Here is a 23,322-nt window from a genome sequence, read left to right on the forward strand (position 1 = left end):
CAATTGACATTTTCAGGAATATAGAAAGGAATAAAATGCTGAATAGCATAACAAAAAGTGAAATTGATCATATCATTAGATAGGAAATGATTGGTTATGAATGTAAGAGTTATTTGGCAAAAAATTTAACTGGATAATTAGTTGGTGAGAACATAAATCAACATTAACATTAAATATAAAAAATAAAAGACAAAAATACACTATATGCAATTCACATTTGACCTATTTAAATACTCAATTTTGAAAAAACAGCAATAAATAAAATGATACTGATTCACAAGCATAAGCATTTCTTAATAAAACAAAAGAAAAAAGGTATCTGGAGAAGGGTATCCTAACCATTTCAGGAAAGAAGATGAAAGGTAGAAGAATATGACATTGAAAAGAACAATAGAAGATGGCGGCGTGGAGGCAGACAGCTGCTTGAGCTCCTCGTTTTCTCTCAGAACTTACTTCATGACAAGCCTCTGACTTAATGCTTGACCCAGAAAGAAATCCACAAATTATCACCAAGAGAAGACATCCTTGAAAGTCGCCAGAAAAGGTCTGTGTTTGTTCGGGGGAGGGTCAATCAGACTGGGCGCAGACTGAGGGTAGACAGCCAGAGCAAGACAGGCAGCTCACACAGCTCAGACCGGAGGGGGAGGGGTGTGATCTCTGCCGTTTCTGTGAAAGGGCTTTTGCCCCAGTGTGGATGCTCCGTCTTGGCAGCAAGCCAGGAGCGGTGGAGAGGGTGTAAACACCGGAGGTGAAGATTAAAACCCCAGAAAGCCAGCGTCTCTCAGAGCCCGGCCACCCCCAACCCCCACCTGGACTGACTCAGTGCGTTCTCAGAGCCTCAAAGCGCAGACTCAGTACAGTCATTGCTGTTCTGTTAGTGGCTCTCTGCTGCCCTACCCCCAGTCTGTAGAGGAAGCCCATTAATACCATCCAGCCCTATCCCCCGCAAAACAGACCAATTGTTTCTCTTGTCAGTTTGTTTTCTTTGATTCCTACTCTGACAAAATGAACAAAAAATTCAAAAGGGCTCTAACCATTGACAGCTTCTGTGTGGAGAGAGAGCAGACTTCAAATGCTGAGGAGATTAGGAACAGACTGTCCCCAGATGTATCCCCTGGGAGGGATATAAGCTGCTCCTCAATACAAAAGAACCTCATAGAGGAAATCAAAAAGGCTCTCACAAGAGAGCTGGAAGAGAAATGGGAAAAGGAAAGGGAAGCTTGGCAAGAGAGCCTGGAGAAGTCATCCCATGCATTCAAAGACAGAGTGGATAAGGAAATCAAATCATTGAGAAACAAGATTAGTGAGCTGGAAAAGGTAAACAACTCCAAGGAAAACAGGATTAGTGAGCTGGAAAAGGTAAACAACTCCAAGGAAAACAGGATTAGAGAGCTGGAAAAAGAAATCAGCTCTTTAAAAAATAAAATGGATAAAATGGAAAAAAATTCCATAGAAGATAAAAACTCAATTGGACAATTACAAAGAGATATAAAAAAAGTGAGTGAAGAAAATACATCATTGAAAATTAGACTGGAACAAGTAGAAATGAATGACTCAAGGAGAAACCAAGAGGGAGTCAAGCAAAACCAGAGAAATGAAACAATTGAAAAGACTGTCAAGTACCTTACCAAAAAGACAACAGCCCTGGAAAACAGATCCAGGAGAGACAATTTGAGAATAATCGGACTCCCTGAAAAATGGGAGGAAAAAAAGAGCTTGGACACTATTTTCGAGGAAATTATCAAAGAGAACTGCCCAGATGTTCTGGAAACAGAGGGTAAAATAGACATTGAGAAAATTCATCGATCACCTACTGAAAGGGACTCTAAAATCAAAACGCCAAGAAATATAGTGGCCAAGTTCAAGAACCATCAGACAAAGGAAAAGATATTGGAAGCTGCTAGAAAAAAACAATTCAGATATAGAGGATCCACAATAAGGATAACACAGGATCTAGCAGGGCCTGGAACATGATATTCCGAAAGGCTAAGGAAATTGGTATGCAGCCAAGAATAACTTACCCAGCAAGAATGAGCATCGTTTTCCAGGGAAGAAGATGGACATTTAACGAAATAAATGAATTCCATCTATTTTTGATGAAAAAACCAGACCTACATAAAAGGTTTGATCTTCAAATACAGAACTCAAGAGACTTCTAAAAAAGGTAAAAAGAAATCTAGAGAACTATACTTCTGTCAAAAAAATATGTAAAGAACATATGTACAATTTATCTTAGAAACTAGAGGCGGAAAGGAGATTATATCATAAAAAAGTATAAAGTGGTGGTACTACATCTCATGAAGAGGCAAAGGTAACCTATTATATCTGAGAGAAAGAAAGGAGGGAGATGAACATAGCGTGTATCAATAGACATATTCGATTTATGGTGAAACTTCTTCCACTTCATTGAAAAGTGAAAGGGAAGGAGTAAGCTAAGGGGAAGGGAATACAGTAATTTCGAGGAAAAGGGGTAAAATAAGGGGAGGATCTTTAAGGTGGGGGAGGGATCCTAAAAAGGGAGGGCTGTGAAAAGCAAGTGGTGTTTACCAGTTTAATACTGGATAGGAGGGTAAAAGGGAAGGAAAGGGGAAAAGCATAAGCAGGGGTTAATAGGATGGCAAGCAATATAGAATTAGTCCTTCTAACCATAAATGTGAATGGGGCAAACTGCCTCATAAAGAGGAAGCAGTTAGCAGACTGGATTAAAAGTCAGAATCCTACTATATGTTGTTTACAGGAAACACACCTAAAACAGGATGAGACATTCAAACTAAAAGTAAAAGGGTGGAGCAGAATCTATTATGCTTCAGGCAAAACCAAAAAAGCAGGAGTAGCCATCCTCATCTCAGATCAAGCAAAAACAAAAATTGATCTAATTAAAAGAGATAAGGAAGGGCATTATATCCTGCTAAAGGGAAGCATCAATAGTGAAGCAGTATCAATATTAAACATGTATGCACCAAGTGGTGCAGCATCTAAATTCTTAAAAGAGAAATTAAGAGAGCTGCAAGAGGAAATAGATAGCAAAACTATAATAGCGGGAGATCTCAACCTTGCACTCTCAGAATTAGATAAATCAAACCAAAAAATAAATAAGAAAGAAGTCAAAGAGGTAAATAGAATACTAGAAAAGTTTGATATGATAGATCTTTGGCGAAAGCTAAATGGAGACAGAAAGGAATATACTTTCTTCTCAGCAGTTCATGGAACCTATACAAAAATTGATCATATACTAGGGCATAAAAACCTCAAAATCAAATGCAGTAAGGCAGAAATAGTAAATGCATGCTTTTCAGACCATAATGCAATCAAAATAACATTTAATAAAAAGCCAGGGGAAAATAGACCAAAAAATAATTGGAAACTAAATAATCTTATACTAAAGAATGATTGGGTAAAACAGCAAATCATAGACATAATTAATAACTTCACCCAAGAAAATGACAATAATGAGACATCATACCAAAATGTGTGGGATACAGCCAAAGCAGTAATTAGGGGAAGTTTTATATCTCTACAGGCCTACCTGCATAAAATAGAGAAAGAGAGGGCCAACGAATTGGGTTTACAACTAAAATTGCTAGAAAAGGAACAAATTAAAAACCCCCAGACAAACACAAAACTTGAAATTCAAAAAATAAAAGGTGAGATTAATAAAACTGAAAGTAAAAAAACTATTGAATTAATTAATAAAACTAAGAGTTGGTTTTATGAAAAAACCAACAAAATAGACAAACCCTTAGTAAACCTGATTAAAAAAAGGAAAGAGAAAAAGCAAATTGATAGTCTTGAAAATGAAAAGGGTGAACTCACCACTAATGAAGAGGAAATTAGAACAATAGTTAGGAGCTACTTTGCTCAACTTTATGCTGATAAATTCGATAACTTAAATGAAATGGAAGAATACCTTCAAAAATATAGCTTGCCCAGATTAACAGAGGAAGAAGTAAGTAGTCTAAATAGTCCCATCTCAGAAAAAGAAATAGACCAAGCTATTAACCAACTTCCTAAGAAAAAGTCCCCAGGACCAGATGGATTTACAGGTGAATTCTACCAAACATTTAAAGAACAACTAACTCCAATGCTATGTAAACTATTTGAAAAAATAGGGATTGAAGGAGTCCTACCAAATTCCTTCTATGACACAGACATGGTACTGATACCTAAACCAGGTAGATCGAAAACTGAGAAAGAAAACTATAGACCAATTTCCTTAATGAATATTGATGCTAAAATCTTAAATAAGACATTAGCAAATAGACTTCAGAAAATCATCCCCAGGATAATACACTATGACCAAGTGGGATTTATACCAGGAATGCAGGGCTGGTTTAATATTAGGAAAACTATTAGTATAATTGACCATATTAATAATCAAATTAATAAAAACCATATGATCATCTCAATAGATGCAGAAAAGGCATTTGATAAAATCCAACATCCATTCCTACTAAAAACGCTTGAGAGTATAGGGATAAATGGACTATTCCTTAAAATAATAAGGAGCATATATTTAAAACCTTCAGTAAACATCATATGTAATGGTGATAAACTAGAACCTTTCCCTGTAAGATCAGGAGTGAAACAAGGTTGCCCACTATCACCATTACTATTCAATATAGTACTAGAAACTCTAGCCTTGGCAATAAGAGCCGAGAAAGAGATCCAAGGAATTAGATTAGGAAATGAAGAAATCAAATTGTCACTTTTCGCAGATGACATGATGGTATACTTAGAGAACCCCAAAGACTCTGCTAAAAAGCTATTAGAAATAATTCAGAATTTTAGCAAAGTCGCAGGATACAAAATAAATCCCCATAAATCCTCAGGATTTTTATATATTACCAACACAATCCAACAGCAAGAGATACAAAGAGAAATTCCATTCAAAATAACAGTCGATAGTATCAAATATTTGGGAATATATCTACCAAAGGAGAGTCAGGAATTATATGAGCAAAATTACAAAACACTTGCCACAAAAATAAAGTCAGATTTAAATAATTGGAAAGACATTCAGTGTTCTTGGATAGGCCGAGCGAATATAATAAAGATGACAATACTCCCCAAACTAATCTATTTATTTAGTGCTATACCAATCAGACTCCCAAGAAACTATTTTAATGACCTAGAAAAAATAACAACAAAATTCATATGGAAGAATAAAAGGTCGAGAATTGCAAGGGAACTAATGAAAAAAAAGTCAGAGGAAGGTGGTCTAAGTGTACCTGATTTAAAGCTATATTATAAAGCAACAGTCACCAAAACCATTTGGTATTGGCTAAGAAATAGACTAGTTGATCAGTGGCATAGGTTAGGTTCACAGGGCAAGATAGTGAATAAAAATAGCAATCTAATCTTTGACAAACCCAAAGATCCCAAATTTTGGGATAAGAATTCATTATTTGACAAAAACTGCTGGGAAAACTGGAAATTAGTATGGCAGAAATTAGGCATGGACCCACATTTAACACCACATACTAAGATTAGATCAAAATGGGTCCAAGATTTAGGCATAAAGAACGAAATCATAAATAAATTGGAGGAACATGGGATGGTTTACCTCTCAGACTTGTGGAGGAGGAAGGAGTTTGTGTCCAAGGGAGAACTAGAGACCATTATTGATCACAAAATAGAACATTTTGATTACACCAAATTAAAAAGTTTCTGCACAAACAAAACTAATGCAAACAAGATTAGAAGGGAAGTAACAAATTGGGAAAAAATTTTTACAGTTAAAGGTTCTGATAAAGGCCTCATCTCCAAAATATACAGAGAATTGACTTTAATTTATAAGAAATCAAGCCATTCTCCAATTGATAAATGGTCAAAGGATATGAACAGACAATTTTCAGATGATGAAATTAAAACTATTTCCACTCATATGAAAGAGTGTTCCAAATCACTATTGATCAGAGAAATGCAAATTAAGACAACTCTGAGGTATCATTACACACCTGTCAGATTGGCTAAGATGACAGGAACAAATAACGATGAATGTTGGAGGGGCTGTGGGAAAACTGGGACACTGATGCATTGTTGGTGGAGTTGTGAAAGAATCCAACCATTCTGGAGAGCAATCTGGAATTATGCCCAAAAAGTTATCAAAATGTGCATACCCTTTGACCCAGCCATACTACTACTGGGCTTATACCCCAAGGAACTACTAGAGAAGGGAAAGGGATCTGTATGTGCCAAAATGTTTGTGGCAGCCCTTTTCATAGTGGCTAGAAGCTGGAAGATGAATGGATGTCCATCAATTGGAGAATGGTTGGGTAAACTATGGTATATGAATGTTATGGAATATTATTGTTCTATAAGAAATGACCAACAGGAGAAATACAGAGAGGCTTGGAGAGACTTACATCAACTGATGCTGAGTGAAACGAGCAGAACCAGAAGATCATTATACACTTCAACAATGATACTGTACGAGGATGTATGCTGATGGAAGTGGATTTCTTCAACATAGAGAAGAGCTAATCCAATTCCAATTGATTAATGATGGACAGAACCAGCTACATCCAGAAAAGGAACACTGGGAAATGAATGTAAACTGTTATTTTTACCTTCTGAATCCAATTCTTCCTGTGCAACAAAAAGTTCGGTTCTACACACATATATTGGATCTAAATTATACTGTAATATATTTAACATATATAAGACTGCTTGCCATCTGGGGGAGGGGGTTGGGGGAGGAAGGGAAAAAATCTGAATAGAAGTAAGTGCAAGGGATAATGTTGTAAAAAATTACCCATGCATATGTACTGTCAAAAAATGTTATAATTATAAAATAAAATAAAAAATTAAATTAAAAAAAAAAAAAAAAAAAAAAAAAAAAAGAAAAGAACAATAAGGACCACTTGAAATTTTGAGCTAATTGTAATGAGATGATTTTCCATAAAGGAGCAATTTGTATTATTATACTAGGAAACAGTTACTTGTTTCCAAGAAATCATGAGGTAGAACACTTTTCCTATAAAAAAGAAACCATAAATTCAGTATTGTAAATAAAGAAGAAAAAATAGGGGTGGCTGATATCTCTCTCCTTAGGGATTCTTCCTTTATTTGTTAATCTGAACTGTTTCACTCCTCCAAAAAGGAGGGGAAAAAAAGCTCTGTTGCTTCTCTAGCTCTATATTTTTTCTGACACATAATAGGGATTCCTGAGATTTGTTAAGTCTAATGACCATTATTCAATTACTCAGGGAGTAGCCTTGGAGAGGGTGCTAGAGGTCAACAGAAGCATTAGAAGTTTAGCATTAAATACAATGAAGAGTAATTTTTTGTCTATTTTTTCCATTTGAATCCTGGCCTGGTGCCATAAGGGAGGAGTCTTTCAATGTGTTTTGAACTACAGTGTTTCTTTCAACTTTTTAGTAATTTCTATCTATGCCTTTTATATTGTGGGGTTGTCATGCTTTAATTATTATTGTTTGTTATTGTGAATATACTTTAATTGTGTATTCAGAGCCCTGCTGATTTGGGGTGAGATGTCTTATAAATAAAATGATTATTTTCTTTTCATATTTTTGAATGTCATTTGGGGTAATTTAAACTAATTCTCATTTGGATGACAGAGTGAGACCTCTGGAGACACCAGTAGCAGCAGTTTTTTTGAAATGATTTCTCATTGGTCTTCCTTCTCCTAGATTAGGCAACAGCTGTTCCTTTAGCTGTTATTTTCCCTTATAAATGTGAAGATCTGCAGATGAGTATCATATGAATGAAACATCCATTGTCTAAATGAGTTTTTTTTCCTTATGCTGTAATAAAGAATATTCAGTAATTGCTGTGGAAACCCTGGAGCCCTCTCCAAGACTCTAATACATGAATAACGAAGGCAAGTTGTATCTATTTGTCAAGATACCACAGGGCGTTTTCTCAACTTTTAACGTATTTTTTCCTGCATTTGCAATGTGTAATGGAACAAAGATTTGCCACTCAAGATAATGAGGTTAGCAATAGCCTAATCATCAAACACTCTAAAGGCTTTTGCTTTAAACTCAGTGATAATACAAAAATGAGCTACTAGGAGAACAGCTTCATCCCAACTTTCTGGAATATTACTTTATTACAACGTTAATTTAAATGGCAGAATTCTGAGATGTCAACACCTAAAATGGAATTGTCTCCTCTGGTTATCAACTCTACAAAGTATACAAAGGGAATCTGCAGAGCTACAATTTTAGCAAGAGTCAATTAAGCTCATCTTGTGCTAGTTTCTCACCAGCAAATGTGCTGAAATACTTCTAGTAATATAATCATCTCAGCTTAGTATTTCATTTCTACATAGAGTCTCTGACTGGAGTTTTCTATCAATTAATTAACAAACATTTAAATGTCTACTATGGTTTAGGTCCTAGACAACCTGTTACAAGTTTTTTGAAAGTTTTTAAATCCCTGTTTCAAGGATCCTACATTTTAAGAGCAATAAATAAGTACATTTATAAATACAGTATTAGTATAAAGTGGATAAATACAAATTTTAACAAAGTTGTTAAATGAATGATAGTGTAAGAGGGAGAAAAGTAGTATTTGGGGGAGATACAAAAAGTAGGAATCAAACTGCTTTCTTAAAAGTAAAAGAGGAAATTTATGCATCCATGATATAGTTGATAGTGAATCCTAGGCATGTAGATAGCCATGCAAAGGTCTGGAGAAAGGAAGAGTGCTGTCTCTCATGAACAGAATGAAGGATGGTTTGGCTCAATTACATTGGAAAACACTTTAAAAGAAAAACAAAAGAGTTTAGATTTTATCCTAGCAAATTACTGTAGTTGACTGAGTAGAGGAGTCATATGGTCATATTTATCTGCATTCAGGAAAATGATTTTGGCAGTACTCTGTATAATGAACAAGAGGGAGGAAAAGAGTGGAAAGGCAGGAAGAGATCAGTTTCAACCTTGTTGTAATATTCTTGTACCTAGTAGACAATCTAAAGAAATAGCTATAGCAATCAAACCTTTCATGGATAAAGCTCCAGCAAGAGACTGAGAAGGGATAGATTGGAAGAAAATCAGGAGAGAATCATGTAATGAAAAACATAGAAAGGTGAGAGAATCGAGAAGAGATAGAAATTCAATGTGTCAAAGGCACATAAGAAAGAAGTCTAAGAAGGTGAGGACTCAGAAAATGACATTAGATTTAGCCATTAAAAAATCTCTCTTCCCTCTCTTCTCCCGGTATTGGACCATTTCCTTCCTGTCTTAGGGTTGAAACTTGCTTCTTTAAAGTTCATTGTGGATGAAGAGATTGTTTTCCTTCTTATTAACAATGGCTCTGAGTTGTCCAAAACTAGCTTTGTAGAAAACAATACCCCTCCAGCTTTTTTCCTCTCCATAGAGATCAGGATGTATGTAACTCTGAGTAACTACATGGAGGATAAGAATCAGAACAAGAGGTATTCTGATCTTAAAGGTCTACACTGAACATGCTACAGTTATCAACTGGGGCCATCAAGAAGATCTGGCACCACACCTTCCATAATTATCCCTGTGCTATGTGGAAAGATCACCCTACACCATTCATAGAAGCTCCCATGAACCCCAAAGACAACCTAGCCATGTGTGCTGTCACCTAGACTGTGTTATCTCTATATGTCTTGGTTGTACCACTGGCATTATAATGGTCTGATCCACATGGGATGATGGTTATGCTCCATCTGGATGTAGTTGGCAGTGATCTGACAGAATAATTCAGAGACGGCGACAGTGAAGTTTTATCACAACTGGGAGAAAAACTGTAACATCAAATAGAAGGGATCTTCTGATGCCCTAGATTTGGAGCAGACGAACACTACTGCATCTATCTCATCTTTGAAAGCTATCATTATCCTGATAGTCAGGTTATAACCAGTGACAAGGAAGGATTTAGGTACCCAGAAAGCTCTCCTCTTAGTTATGAAATCCTGCGGTATCCATAAAACTACCTTCAACTCAATCATGGAGTATGATATTGACATCTGTTAGGATCTAAGGCTAATACCATGTTGTTTAATGGTACTACCACGTACTCAGACATTGCTGACAGAATACAAAAAGAGATTACAATCCTACCCCCAAGCACAGTGAAAATCAAGATCATTTCCCCACTTGAGCCCAAGTACTATGTCTGGATTAGAGGCTCAGTGAAGCTTTCCTGTTCACTGATGTGTATCAGAAAGCAGGAGAATAACAAATCTGGGCCCTACACTGTACACTAAAAATGCTTCTAAATAGATTTGGTTTTGTTTTCTGTCGAACTGCATAACATGATAATTGTCTAAAATGAGATTATATTTATATGGCTTCCTTTTCCTTCCTTCTTTCCTTTGTTCTTTCCTTCCTTCCTTCCTTTCTCCCTCCTTCCCTTCTTTTCTCCCTCCAGCTCTTCCTTCCTTCCTTGTTTCCTTTTTTCCTTCCCTCCTTCCCTTCTTTCTCCCTTCCTTTCTTATTTCCTTTTTTCTTTTCCTCCTTCCTTCCTTGTTTCTTTTTTCCTTCCCTCCTTCTTTCCTCCCTTCTTTCCTTCCTTCCTTTCTTCCCTTCTTTCTTCTTTTTCTTCCTTTCCCCCCTTTTCTTCCTTTTTCCCTCTTCCTTCCTTCCTTCCTTTTTTTCCTTTTGTACACTTGACTCAGGATTTAAAAACAAGAATATTCAAACTGATGAAATGAGCAGCCTAACTCTATAGAAAGCAAATATTCCCAAAGTTCTTTTACTGTTTGTTTTTTTTTAGTCATTTTAAAATCTGTATAATGCATTGTTACAGGGAAGTTTCTTGTCTCTATGAAGTCTACCTATGAAGTTCTGCAAAAACAAAACAAAACAAAACAAAAAAACAATTACATAAACTCAAACAAGGGGAGGGAAAGGAGAAGTATTACTGCTTATATGTAAATTATGTACTCATTTTTTAAAATAATTTTTTTTTGCGTCTTCAGTTCTCATCACTGTTTTCCATTAGCAAATTAAACAGCTGACTTAACTCTGAACAAAGTCATGTACTCAAAAGGCAAAACAGAATTAACAATTATATACAATTCTACTTACTAACCACGGGTATACTTTCCCAGAATGCACAGTGTCCACAGGTAAAATTGAGGATCAACTGAAAGTTGTGGTGAGATACATATATGGGGAATACAGATAGGCAGGGTGACTCAAAATTCTGGAGACCATGGAATTATGGAATGACTTAATTTGGACATTTCTTCTCAGACTACTCATAAGAGACCATTTAAATATCTCGAAGCAGCTTATGCGGTCCCCACCTCTAAGGTGGAGACAAAAGCCAGTGTACACAGTAAAGCCTTTGGGAAAGCCCAGAATGGCAGTGCTTTTAACTTAAGCTTGTTGAATCTCACCAGGATTTTATTTAGCCTTTTAAATACTACATAAGAGTATTTGTTGTATTTAGCCTGGGACCTCCAAATTAAGTGTCTGGGCTGATGAATTCGGGTCTGGAATAGACTTTTTATTCTAGCCTACTCATTAAGACTTTGTTTTTGTTTGGGTTTATTTAAGACATCTTTTGAATGACCACCCATATGAACATAATTTTAAATTATCCTTTATCTATTTTGAAAGCAAGGAAATTGCCTTTCATAGTGTAGTTAACCATAAATCTGCACACATGGCAGAAGCTCAATGAGAATTTTCTGATGATATTTAAGAGGTGAGTTCCATAGCTCAATACAATAGTAACAAAACAAAAACACAATTTAACTCCTCTATTATTTTAGATAGAAATTACATGGGGACAAAAGTGGTAGTACAAATCAATTATATGTGTTATTCATATATATTGTATAATGTTATACCAAATAGAAGGAAGCTATATTAACTTAGAGGCCTTTGATGGGTATCATGTTAATTAGTGTGTCCATGCTCACCATAGGAGATTTTCTGGCATTGATGTATAAAAGCATACAAAGGCTGCTATAAAGAAGAACTTCAATTGTTAATGGACTATGTTACCAAGAAGACATGCCATAATTATGCCTCCTAGCCATATGGTGTCCCTGTAAGTGGTTAATAAAACAAGATCACAAGATCTAGCTCAGACCCAGGAGACAGTGAAGGAAGTAGTGAGGTCAATGGATAACCAGGATGTAACTTCTAAGGCTTTCTCTCTCTCAATGATTTATTTTAAAATTTAAATATTGAGATTACTCCCCTTTAATTTCCTAATGGGCTAATAAACTTTTGCCTAAATCCATCACTATCTGAATAGACTGAAAAAGGTGAGTGGTGATAGCCACCAGAATTTGGCAGGACACCCCAATGCCATTGGGAGATGCTAGAATGCCTTATTGCAACTACAAAGATTAGAAAATGCAAAAATCCTAGGTAGCATATAAAGTCCTGGTCCTTTTCCCTGAGCCTTAATTGGAAGTTTGTTCTCTCACTTATGACATAAAAATCATTATGTAGTAATGTCCCTTGAAACGAGAATATTGATTACTTCCATGAGCCCTTTTTCATTTACCTTATTGTGCACCCAGCATCTGCTTCAATAGTCCAAACACAGTTGAGATTGTGGTCATAGGGAGCTGGATACCCAGGTGACAGCACTTGTCCAGACACCTCACCTTTGATAGTCCCTCCACACTCAGCTGAAAGAAATATCAACAGAGTGAGAAGCAAATGAGAAATCTGACAGGTTAGCTGTTTGGCAGTTTCAAAGACTGTTATACCTTTTTCTGAGATCCTTCAGTATTACATAGTGATGGTAATAACCCAGGAATATAGTGGAACCTAAGAAACAGGAGTGATCTAACATGCTAATGTTCTTTAATAGTTGTACCTGCTAAGGGGAGTTAACAGAGAAAAAATGTGCAGCTCTTTTAATGTCTTATCACAGAACACCAAAAACATATCACAAACACAAGGAAATAAGATTTTTTTTTTTTTTTTTTTTGAGGCAATTGGGTTAAGTGACTTACCTAGGGTAACATAGTTAGAAAGTGTTAAGTGTCTAAGAACAGGTTTGAACTTAGGTCCTCCTGACTTCAGGGCTGGTGCTCTATCCACAGAAATAAGAATTTTTAAATGGGACTCCTTTGATCTAGACATCAGAATTGGATGTACAAAAGGCCTCCTTGCTATATGTTGACTCTGGGCCCTAAAGTCTTAATCAAATTAGAACTGGGTTACAAGGTAAAGGGTGACTCAGCTGTGCCATCAGGAAGACAAGCTATAAAGGACAGGGAGCCAGAAGCAAAGATGAAAAGAAGAAAAGGTGAAAAAAAAAATTGATAATATTGAAGAAGGCAAGAATCATGAAATCATGGTATGTTAAAGATGAAAGGGACATTAGAACACCCAAAATGACCACTCACTTTATAGAAGAAACTGGCCAAGGCCATACAACTGGAGTTAGAACATGTCTAAATTAAACTAACTAAAGGTAACCTAAACTAACTAAAACAACAACAAACAACAAAAACACCTACTAAATAACAACTGTAATATCTGATATTTATATAACACTTTGTTTTGCAAAACAACACATTAGTAAGCTCATTAGTTCACTTGCTCCTCTCACAACAAACAGGTACGATGCTCTTCCCATTGCACAGATGAGGAAAATAAAATTCAGAGAATTTAGGTGAGCTGCCCTGTCATACAGATTAGTAAATGTCTGGGGAAGCCTTTAACCCCAGATCTTTCTAGCTCCAGATTCAATGTTCTATCCATTGCTCTATGTCACTTTTGCCAGAAAGGCATCCCCTGATGGGAAAATCACTACCTATAGAGAAATGCCATTTTACTTTTGAACAGCTCAAACGATCAGTAATGAAATCAATATCTGGCTCTCAGTGATTTCTACCTATTTCTTCTTTTTTTGTCATCTGAGGTCAAATGGAATCAGACAAACTGCTTATATGTGATAGTCCTTTCAATACTGAAAGGCAGTTATAATGTTCCTCTTAAGTCTTCTCTTCTATAGGCTAAACATGACTAATTTCTTCAAGCAACAATGAAACGGTATGATTTACAGTCATCTCATCATGTTAGTGCCTTGGTTTTGGAAGCACTCGTTTACCAGTGTGCTTCTTAATGAAGTAGCTAGAAATGAAGGTGATACTCCAGATGTGGTCTGAGCAGTAAAGAAGTTCCATGCCTCTGATAGAACCTAAATCCATGTTGTCTTCTCTTTATCCTTATTAACTGCACTGTCATTTTAGAGAAACTTCTGCTCTGAGGCACCAAATTCCTATTAATGGTGAATGCCTGACTATATCATTTATTTTTTCAAGAGGGGCTCCCATCATGCTTCTTTCTTCTCCTTCTACCGGGCTCTCTCTAAATGTCTGTCTCTCTGTCTCTCTCTGTCTCTGCCTCTGTGTGTCTGTCTTTTTCTCTCTCTCTCTCTGTGTTTTTGTGTGTCTCTTCCTCCCTCTCCTGTTCCATCTCCTTTCTCCTCTCTCTCTCTTCTCTCTCTCTCTCTCTCTCTCTCTCTCTCTCTCTCTCTCTCTCTCTCTACCTTTACTATCTAAACTTACTCTTTACTTTCACTTTCCTTCCTTTTTCCTCCTCTCCCTCTCTCTCTCTCCTTCTTCTTTCTCTCCCTTTCCTTCGACTTTCTCCTCTCCCTCTGACTCCTTCCCTCCTTCCCTTTGTCTGTGTCTATAATTAGGGTTAAAGATTTGCCAAGGATTACACAGCTAGTAAGTGTGTGAGACCACATTTGAATTCAGGACTCCAGGGCTGGTGCCACTTAGCTGCTTCTCATATTTCTCTTAACTTACAACTTTACTCTCCAAGCTTTTTTGCTTCCACTTCCTTGGGGCCTACAGCCTAGTCCCTCTCCAATTTCACTACCCAGGTTCCTTAAACTTTTGTCTTCTGCTATTAGAATGCAAATTCTTTAAAGGCCAGGATTGTCTCGCTTGCCTCTAACTGAATTACCAGGGCTTACAAATCTGGCACACCCTAAGTGCTTACCTTATCTCTGTTTTATCTATCTATATTGCTCTTTTAAACTCCACCCTGATTAGATTTTAGACATCTTGGATGCCTCTTAACTCTACCATGTCTTGGCATCCTGGGAGACATCTCAAACTCCAACAGTTACTTCTGGTTGCAATAGGTGCTATAAGCCTTATGCCAAATGGGACCCACCTATGGACAGGGTAAGGAGTGTACACATAAAGCCTGGCTTCCAAAGTTTGAGGAAGGAGTCGGGAGCAAAATCTTTCTATTCCACTTTTTGGGACATCCTGAGCTTCCTAACCACCACTGGACATTGTTTTGGATTCACGAAATATATTACTGAAAGACCTAGATTAAATAGAGGAATGGCAGCATGATAGATATCTTTGACCAGTCACACTTCAAAGGAAATTAACTTGGTCACATTGGCCAATGTGAAGCATGGGAAAGAAGGCTCTCAATGCATTTGCATTCTAAAGGAATAAGAATAACAGTAGCAGACATTTGCATAGAGTTTTAAAGTGTTCAAAACATATTATGTATGTCTTTTCATGTGATAGTAGTGAAGTTCCGAGCTTGAGGTCTGGAGAGTAGCTTAGGGAGGGAACAAGGGCAAGAAAGGAGGGACACAAACATCATGGATGACAAGGTAGACAAAAAGTAGAAGAGAAGAGCAAGAAATAGTAGAGAAGAACAAATGGAAGGATAATTTTGCTTCTCTATGTCTTTCACTTTACTTTGGTCCCATTCTGGTCCCCAAATATAATAGTGATAAGCATAGTGTTTACAAAAGGTATATTAGCTAGCCTACAAAAAGAGTTCCCTTACTATCATATTTCTCCTTATAACATTCCCATGAAGAAGATAGAAAAGGAATTATAATCTCCAATTTACAGATGGGGAAATGGAGACCAGAGAAGTTATTTGCAGGTGAGTATAAACACAAAATCCACATATAATTTTGTTAAGGCACATGTACAGGGTACAAGTAGTCAGATGAGCTCATAAATCTGGAGGCCATAGACTCTGGAATTATTTTATTTTGGGATTCTCTCTTCTGGCAATCCATAAGAGACTCTCTAAACTTCTCTAAGCAGCTTTTGTGATCATTCCCCCTACCCCATAAAGTAGAGATGAAGGCCAGCATACTCCCTTAAGCATGGTTTACACAAGCTCATATGTGTCTCCTGGATTTCATCTAGCTTCCCCTCTTACAAAATCTGCAGAGACTTTGTTGGACCTGGCTTAACACCTCCGCTTCAAATCGGTGAGTTGAGGATGTTGGAAAATTAATTATGAAACTCATACTAGAAACCAATTATCCTAGTTCCAGGTTGGCTCTTTTTCAATTGACTATATCACTTCTTTATTATAATATATGTTGAAATAACATATAAAGAGGCTATTAGGAGAAATACGTATTAGGTAGAATAAGACTAAAGATCAGGAAACTGAAATCTGTTCTTAAATCAGCCACCAACTATGTGACTTTGGTTAAGCTATTTAACTCACCAATGCTTCATTTTCACTATCTGTTCACTGAGGATAAGAATACTTGCCTCCTACTGGTGTAGTAGGGATAAAACAAATATATAAGAGTGCTCTGTAAAGTAAAAAGCATTACAAAGATGTAGTATATAATTATTATCAAACTGACATCTCCAGATTGAAAAAGCAATGTAGCAAATCTTGATAGTGATATCAGACAGCAAATTTATTTTATTATTGTTATAGAAGAAAAGGCAATAAGGGCAAAAAGGAAGCTTTGCTAAAGAAGGTCTGAAGGGATAAAGAGAAGCAGAGCAATCCTACCAATGCAAATGGGGAGAGGTTTATCCCAAGCTCTGCGCTCTCCAGTCAGGCACATCAAAACTGGGCTGCCTCGCAGAGTGTACCCAGGATCACAGCTGAAAGATACTGAACTTCCTGCAAAGTGGCCCCCATCATGTACTTTAAAGCCAAATTGGGGGATTCCAGGATCCTCACATTTGATGAGTTCAAAACCTAGTAGAGAAGATACAATTGTAAAAAAAAGTGACCTATGTTCAGAAACCTTCAAAGAAATTCCTTAACCACCCTTCAAAGTGATGATTAGGACAGATAAGAGGAAAACACTGATAACTTCATGGATTTCACTCCTACATTTCTGAGCAGGGGATTTTCTGAGCTAAGTAGCAAGCTCCTTGGACTTTACTAGTAATTAATTGGTTCACATCTTTGTGTCTTTGCACTTGTGCTTATCCACATACAGAATGACCCCTCAACTCTTCAGTTATAGCAAACTATATCTCTAAGCATTTCCAAAACCATCTCTTTCAGGAAACCTTTCTTGCCTAATGCTACCAAATTCTAATTGCTTTCTCATTGTGAGTAAGGATTGTTTCAATCTTTATTCTTGAATCCCGGAGTCTAGTATAGTGCCTAGCACATAGAAGACACTTAATAAATTGATTATTATATAATTGTATATTAATACACATGTTTGGGAAATTAAGGATCACAAGATCATAGACTTTGAACTGGAAGAAAAGAGAAATCATGCATTCCAGGTGTTCTTAACTTGGGATACATGAACTTTTTTACCAGACTGCCAGAAAGGTTCATGGACACCCCCAAAATCTAAGAACATTCTATAAACAAATCTCTTTTTACAAATAGGAAACTGATGTCAAAAGAGGTTAAGCAACTTGTCCAAAGTCAAGCAGCTGTAGTAGCTGTCAGAGGTCAGATTGAACATAGGTTTTCTGACTTCAAATCTAATTATAACATACCAACTCTCTAAGAATGAGAGAAAGCTTGAGACATCTTAGTGTATTCTCTTTTGATTAAGAAAGACATTTTGGAAAATATAGTACAACCTGACCTTTCTCTCTACAAAAGGGGGAAAATGTAGAAAAAATATTTTTTGTAGGGCTGGCATATGTCATAAGAAAAATAATCCCTCACTGGGGTTATTAAAGCTACATTTAAAAAGTGTTACAGTGAAACTTCAATTCCAAATACTAAAGAAATTGTGTAAAAGCCTAAGAGGTGTCAGACAACCAAAATATCCAAAGTGAGAGAATTAAAAATTCTTTTTTTAAATCCATAAATAAAGTAAAATTTCAAAACCCCTTACAGATTAGTAAAATCGTTAAAAGAATAGTAGGTATCATTACTTTTTTGAATATCTTCCCTTAAATATACATTATTTTTAGAGATGCAGGGATTTCATGTTTTGTAAAGCATTTCAATAAAACTTCTTTTAAATGTTTAAAAAAAAAATAAAAGCATAGTGTAATGTCTTACTCCATTATACCTATGGTTAACTACAAATACAACTATGGGATTACTTGTAATATGATTAGACACCTGGGACCATCATGGGGCAGTTTACCTGAATTCAAGGGTTTGTTACTAAATGAAATAATCAGATCTTCAAATACTAGCCTTAGAAAACCAAATCACATCAGAGATAAAACGATCATTTCTTAATTTTTGTCAAAGAGGCAAGAACATTGATTTAAATACCCTCTCAAATTAAAAAGAAAAGAAAAAAAAAAGACTTACTGGAAAACTGAAGTTCAAATCCTTTGCTGGTGTTCTCAGAGTCGGTAATAAAATCAAGCCACAGGCTGCTGGATGTGCTATTTAAACTGACCCCCAGCATCTCTGAACGACTGAACACACCCAATAAGCGAGCAGAGTTATTGCTGCCATCATAAACCTGGGCACAGGAAAGACAAGGTCAAACTAACTGCATTAGAATTATAAAATGTATGAGCATGAATTTGCTTAAACGCAGTTACAATGAAGCTCAAAATTTGAGACTTGATGAAAACCAGATAATATTGGTTGGAGATGTTAAAAACAAAAATAAAAACAGGATGAAATAAAGTAGAAACAGTAGAACTGGACATGACAGAGAAGGTAGAGATGTTGGCAGCAGAAAGGAGAAGAGATAGCTGAGATCGTAGAGGTGGCAGAGATGGCAGAGGTAGCCAGGAATTACAGAAACTGGGAAAAGGTGGCAAAAAAGACAGAAGAGACAAAATCTCTCTCTCTCTCTCTCTCTCTCTCTCTCTCTCTCTCTCTCTCTCTCTCTCTCTCTCTCTCTCTCTCTCTGTTTCTCTCTCTCTCTCTCTCTCTCTCTCTCTCTCTCTCTCTCTCTCTCTCTCTCTCTCTCTCTTTCTCTCTCTATGTGCCTTGACTAATGTTTGTTCTCACCCTTATTTTCTTCTTGAGTCCAATTGGAAGAGTTTACTCTCTACTTTGTTTCAGTTGGGACTGATTGGAAAAGCATTACACAATCCCTGCTTCTGTCCACCTATATTCTCTCATAGCTGGATGGCAGAATTAGAGCTGCAAGGAACCTCAGAGATTATTTAGTCTAAACTCCTCCTTATGTGGGCAACTAGGTGACACAATGGATAGAGTGCCAGATTTGGAGTCAGACTCAGGACCTTAGTAACTGTGTGATTCTGGGCAAGTCAAATAATCCAGTTTCCTTCACTCTCTCATCTGTAAAATAAACTAGAGAAGGAAATGACAAACCACTCCATTTTATATGCTAAAAAAAAACCCAAAAGAGATCATGAAGTCAGAGATGATTGAAAACTGCTACTCAACAACAGGAACATATATTTTAATAATATATAATTGGTTTCCTTTTTAATATTATATATTTAAAAACTATTTTAAGAAAAGTTTTGTATGCTTCATCATACTGTCAAAGGAGTCCATGACACAAAAATGATTAAGAATTCCTATCTAGATCATCACTGGTTGGAGTTCAAAGATACACTTCATAGGAATATACTTAATTCTTAAATCCTTAAGAAGGATTTGTTTTTTAAAAAAAATTATTCACAGTCTCACCATTTCATTTTACATGAGGAATCTGGGCCCTAGAGAAAGCTACCAAAATTCATATAAATACTAAGAAGCAGTTTCAGGATTTACCTAGGTCTTCTAGTTCTAATTCTATTGTTTTTCAATTACATAGAGGTAGCTAGTAGTACACTAGAGAAAGCAATGAGCCTACAGTCAAGTTCAAATATGTCCTTAGACACTTAATATGTGTGTCTGGGTAAGTCAAATAACTTTTCACTGCTCAAATTTAATGAATTGTAAATGAGAATACTACCAGCATCTACCTCCTAAGGTTTTAGTGAGTATTAAATAAGATGTTTACAAAGATTTTAGCACAGTACCTGGCACAGAGCAAGCACTTAACAAATCCTGTTACCTTCCTTCCTCCTTCCTCAGACTACATTCTTTCTTATCTAGCTCATGCTGTCAAAGAAGAATTGACTTCCCAAAGCACTTATTCCTGAATACTTGGTGACCCAAAAGTGATGTCTTCACTAAGCATTATTTCTTCTTGTCATTCAAGTTTATGGGATGGCTTTTCATCCTTCTTCCTTTCATGGGATGTTGTTCCTCCTATCTCTTACTAGTGGAGGAAGTACTGACAACTTTGTTGGAAAGGGATAAGACACAGGGGGAGGGTATAGGTGATAGCAGCCTGGGTGACATGTATCAAACACTAGAGATTTGGATTCCCAAGGAAGCAGGCTAAGTAACTAACCTCTGCCCAGCTGCATGCCATGGAGAGGGAACAGTGGCCAAAGCTTGTTGGGAGCAGGACCTTTCACTGGCAGTTGTCTTTCCTTCTTCCTTTGAATCCGAATTCTTAGGAATTCTAGCAATAGGCAACTCTGGCTGGAACAATGAGCTAGCCCTCAAAGCTTTAAGCTCACCATTCTCTTCTAGCAATTGTATAAACAATAACATAAGCTGTAGCCAAGTGAAAACCCTCACAATGCGTTGGTAAATATCAGAGCTGGCATTTTTGAGTGATGAATATTTCTACCCAGAAACAATTTCTATGCTTCCATGTGGAGCTGGCTATAGAAATATTAGAACAGTTTCTTTTCCACCATTTATATGGTAAAGTATCCGAAAGGACAGTATTCTTTAATCAGATAGTGCTACATTTATGATTCTGGATCAAACTTTAGAGGGCCTATCTATTTGAAGAATATGGAATATCTATGACACTTGTAAGTCATGAGACTCAGTGCACCCAAGATTCAGAGACAGAAAGAGGTCAATTAGTCTTATTGCATCCAAATTATACAGAAAGGGGTTTATTATTTATTTGTTTTTTAAACACCATTTCTCAATACTCTGGCAATCTGAACAATCCTCCTATCTATTCTCATTCCTTCCTACTTCAGCAAGAGTCAAAATACTTATCCTACAAAGGTCAAAATGGTGGCAAGACTAGTACTGAAACCAAAAAAGCTAAGTAGTTATTAACAGTCCAAGAAGGCTGAACAGAAAAAGGAAAGCTGCAGTTAACAAAGGTCAGGAAAAGGGAGATATTGAAACAAACAAACAAAACATGCTATAATGGTTGCAAAAAAATTATAATAATTATTTTTACTAATTATAGTTTATAAAACATTTTGTATACCACGAACATATGAAAAATCCACATACCCACTGTATGAGGTAGGCAGGACAAGTATGATTCTTCCCATTTTATAGGTGAAAAAGCAAAAGAAATAGGAACTCAAATTTTAAAAAATGAATGTTAAAATAAAGTATATATTTTAACCCAAAGGCACACAATAATAAAACACAATGATAGTTGCAAAGATAGCAGAAACAAAAACAAAAGTCTGACTTCATATTCACTCTTTTTACACTATATAGTGTTGTTTTTCAAGCAGGCAAAATTTAGAAAAGTAAGAAGATCCCTATAACCAAATAAGAGACAGAAAGAAACACAAAAAAGTAAAATAGATAATTTTGATTACGTAAAATTTAAAAATCTTTCCATAACTAAAACCGTCAAAATTAAAAGAAAAGGAAGAAATTGGGGGAATTTTTTTTACTAAAAGTTTGTTTGGTAAAAGCCTTATTTCTCAAATATATAGGGAACTTATATATTTACTAAAACAAAACAAAAAAAACCAAAAAAACAAAAAAAAAAAAAACCTATTCCAAAAAGGATGTATGGTTAAAGAATAAGAATAGACAATTTTCAAAAGATGTCAAAACTATCAACAGTCACATAAAAAATTATCTAAATCACTATTTATTAGAGAAAAGCAAATAAAAAGTTTTGAGGTAACACTTCCCACCTATTAGATTGGCTACCTTGATAGAAAAGGAAAATGACAAATGCTGAGGGAATGTGGAAAAGTTATAACATTAATGCACTATTAGCACTATTGTGAATGCCAACCATTCTGAAGAACAACTTGGAATTACGCCAAAAGAGCTATAAAATTGTGCACACCTTTTGCCCCAGAAATGCTACTAAGTCTATATCCAAAAAAATTAAGAGGAGAAAGGGAGAAGGAACCTTTACATACAAAAATATCGATAGCAATTCTTTTTATGGTGACAAAGAATTAAAAGGTTAGGGGATAACAAACAAGTGAGAAATGGTTGAACAAGTTATAGTAGAACAAGTTATGGTACAATATCATGATTTAATGCTATTATGCTATAAGAAATCAGGAGAAAGATGGTTTCAGAAAATCCTGTGAAGATTTAAATGAACTGATACAAAGTGAAGTAAGCAAAACTAGAAGAACATTGCACAACGTAACAACAATACCACTGATCAACTATGAAAGATTTAGCTACTCTGATCAGGACAGTGATTAAGACAACTTGAAAGTATCCCTGATGAAAAATGCTATATACTTTGGGAGAGAGAACTGAAGAATTGAGTAGATTGAAACATAGTTTTTCATTTTGTTTTTTTTCTTGGCTAATATGGAAATATATTTCACATAACTTCATATGTAAAATTAATATCATATTGCCCTCTCATTGACTAGGGAAAAGATTAGAGGGAGCAAAAGAAATAGGAACTCAAATTTTAAAAAATGAATGTTAAAATAAAGTATATATCTTAATTTTTTTAAAAAAGAAACTCCATGAAATCAGAATGAAGCAAGATCCAAAAATTAAACAGGATTTCAGGGTGGAGGAGAGGGAAGAAACAGGCTTTAATGATGAGAAATAAAATAAAAGTGAGAAATTTATCAATAAAAGGAAAAGTATTTCTTAAGTGCTTACTAAATGTCAGGCATTCAGACAGATAAAGGTCACGTAAGTCATAGCAAAACAATGATAGGAAAAAAAAAACAGAGATGTGAACCTTGAATCTAAGCTAGGAGATCCTTAAGTACAGAATCCTACCAAAGCAGGAATTAGTGACAAATAGGCCTGTGGTTATAAATAATACAGCTGCATCTAAATGAAAACATGAGAAAACCCAATACTGATGGTACACCGGGTTTTAGAGCTTTGGCCAATGTTCTTTGTTGTCGGTGTTGTTCAGACCATAGACCTTATTTTGGAAGACAGGGGCACTTTGAAGAATACTGAGGCAGAAAAACAA

The 23,322-nt window shown here is 35.9% G+C and overlaps 1 protein-coding gene across 1 annotated transcript in view; it reads right to left on the bottom strand.

The window, feature by feature from the left end:
• Window positions 1–23,322, bottom strand: part of CSMD2 (CUB and Sushi multiple domains 2) — a 988,708-nt gene that overhangs the window by 230,885 nt on the left and 734,501 nt on the right. The window contains 3 exon segments of the mRNA XM_074305059.1: window positions 12,466–12,592; window positions 16,728–16,919; window positions 18,465–18,621. Coding sequence (XP_074161160.1) covers window positions 12,466–12,592; window positions 16,728–16,919; window positions 18,465–18,621 — 476 coding nt within the window.

This window comes from Sminthopsis crassicaudata, chromosome 3 (genome assembly GCF_048593235.1).
Source record: "Sminthopsis crassicaudata isolate SCR6 chromosome 3, ASM4859323v1, whole genome shotgun sequence".
NCBI lineage: Eukaryota > Metazoa > Chordata > Mammalia > Dasyuromorphia > Dasyuridae > Sminthopsis > Sminthopsis crassicaudata.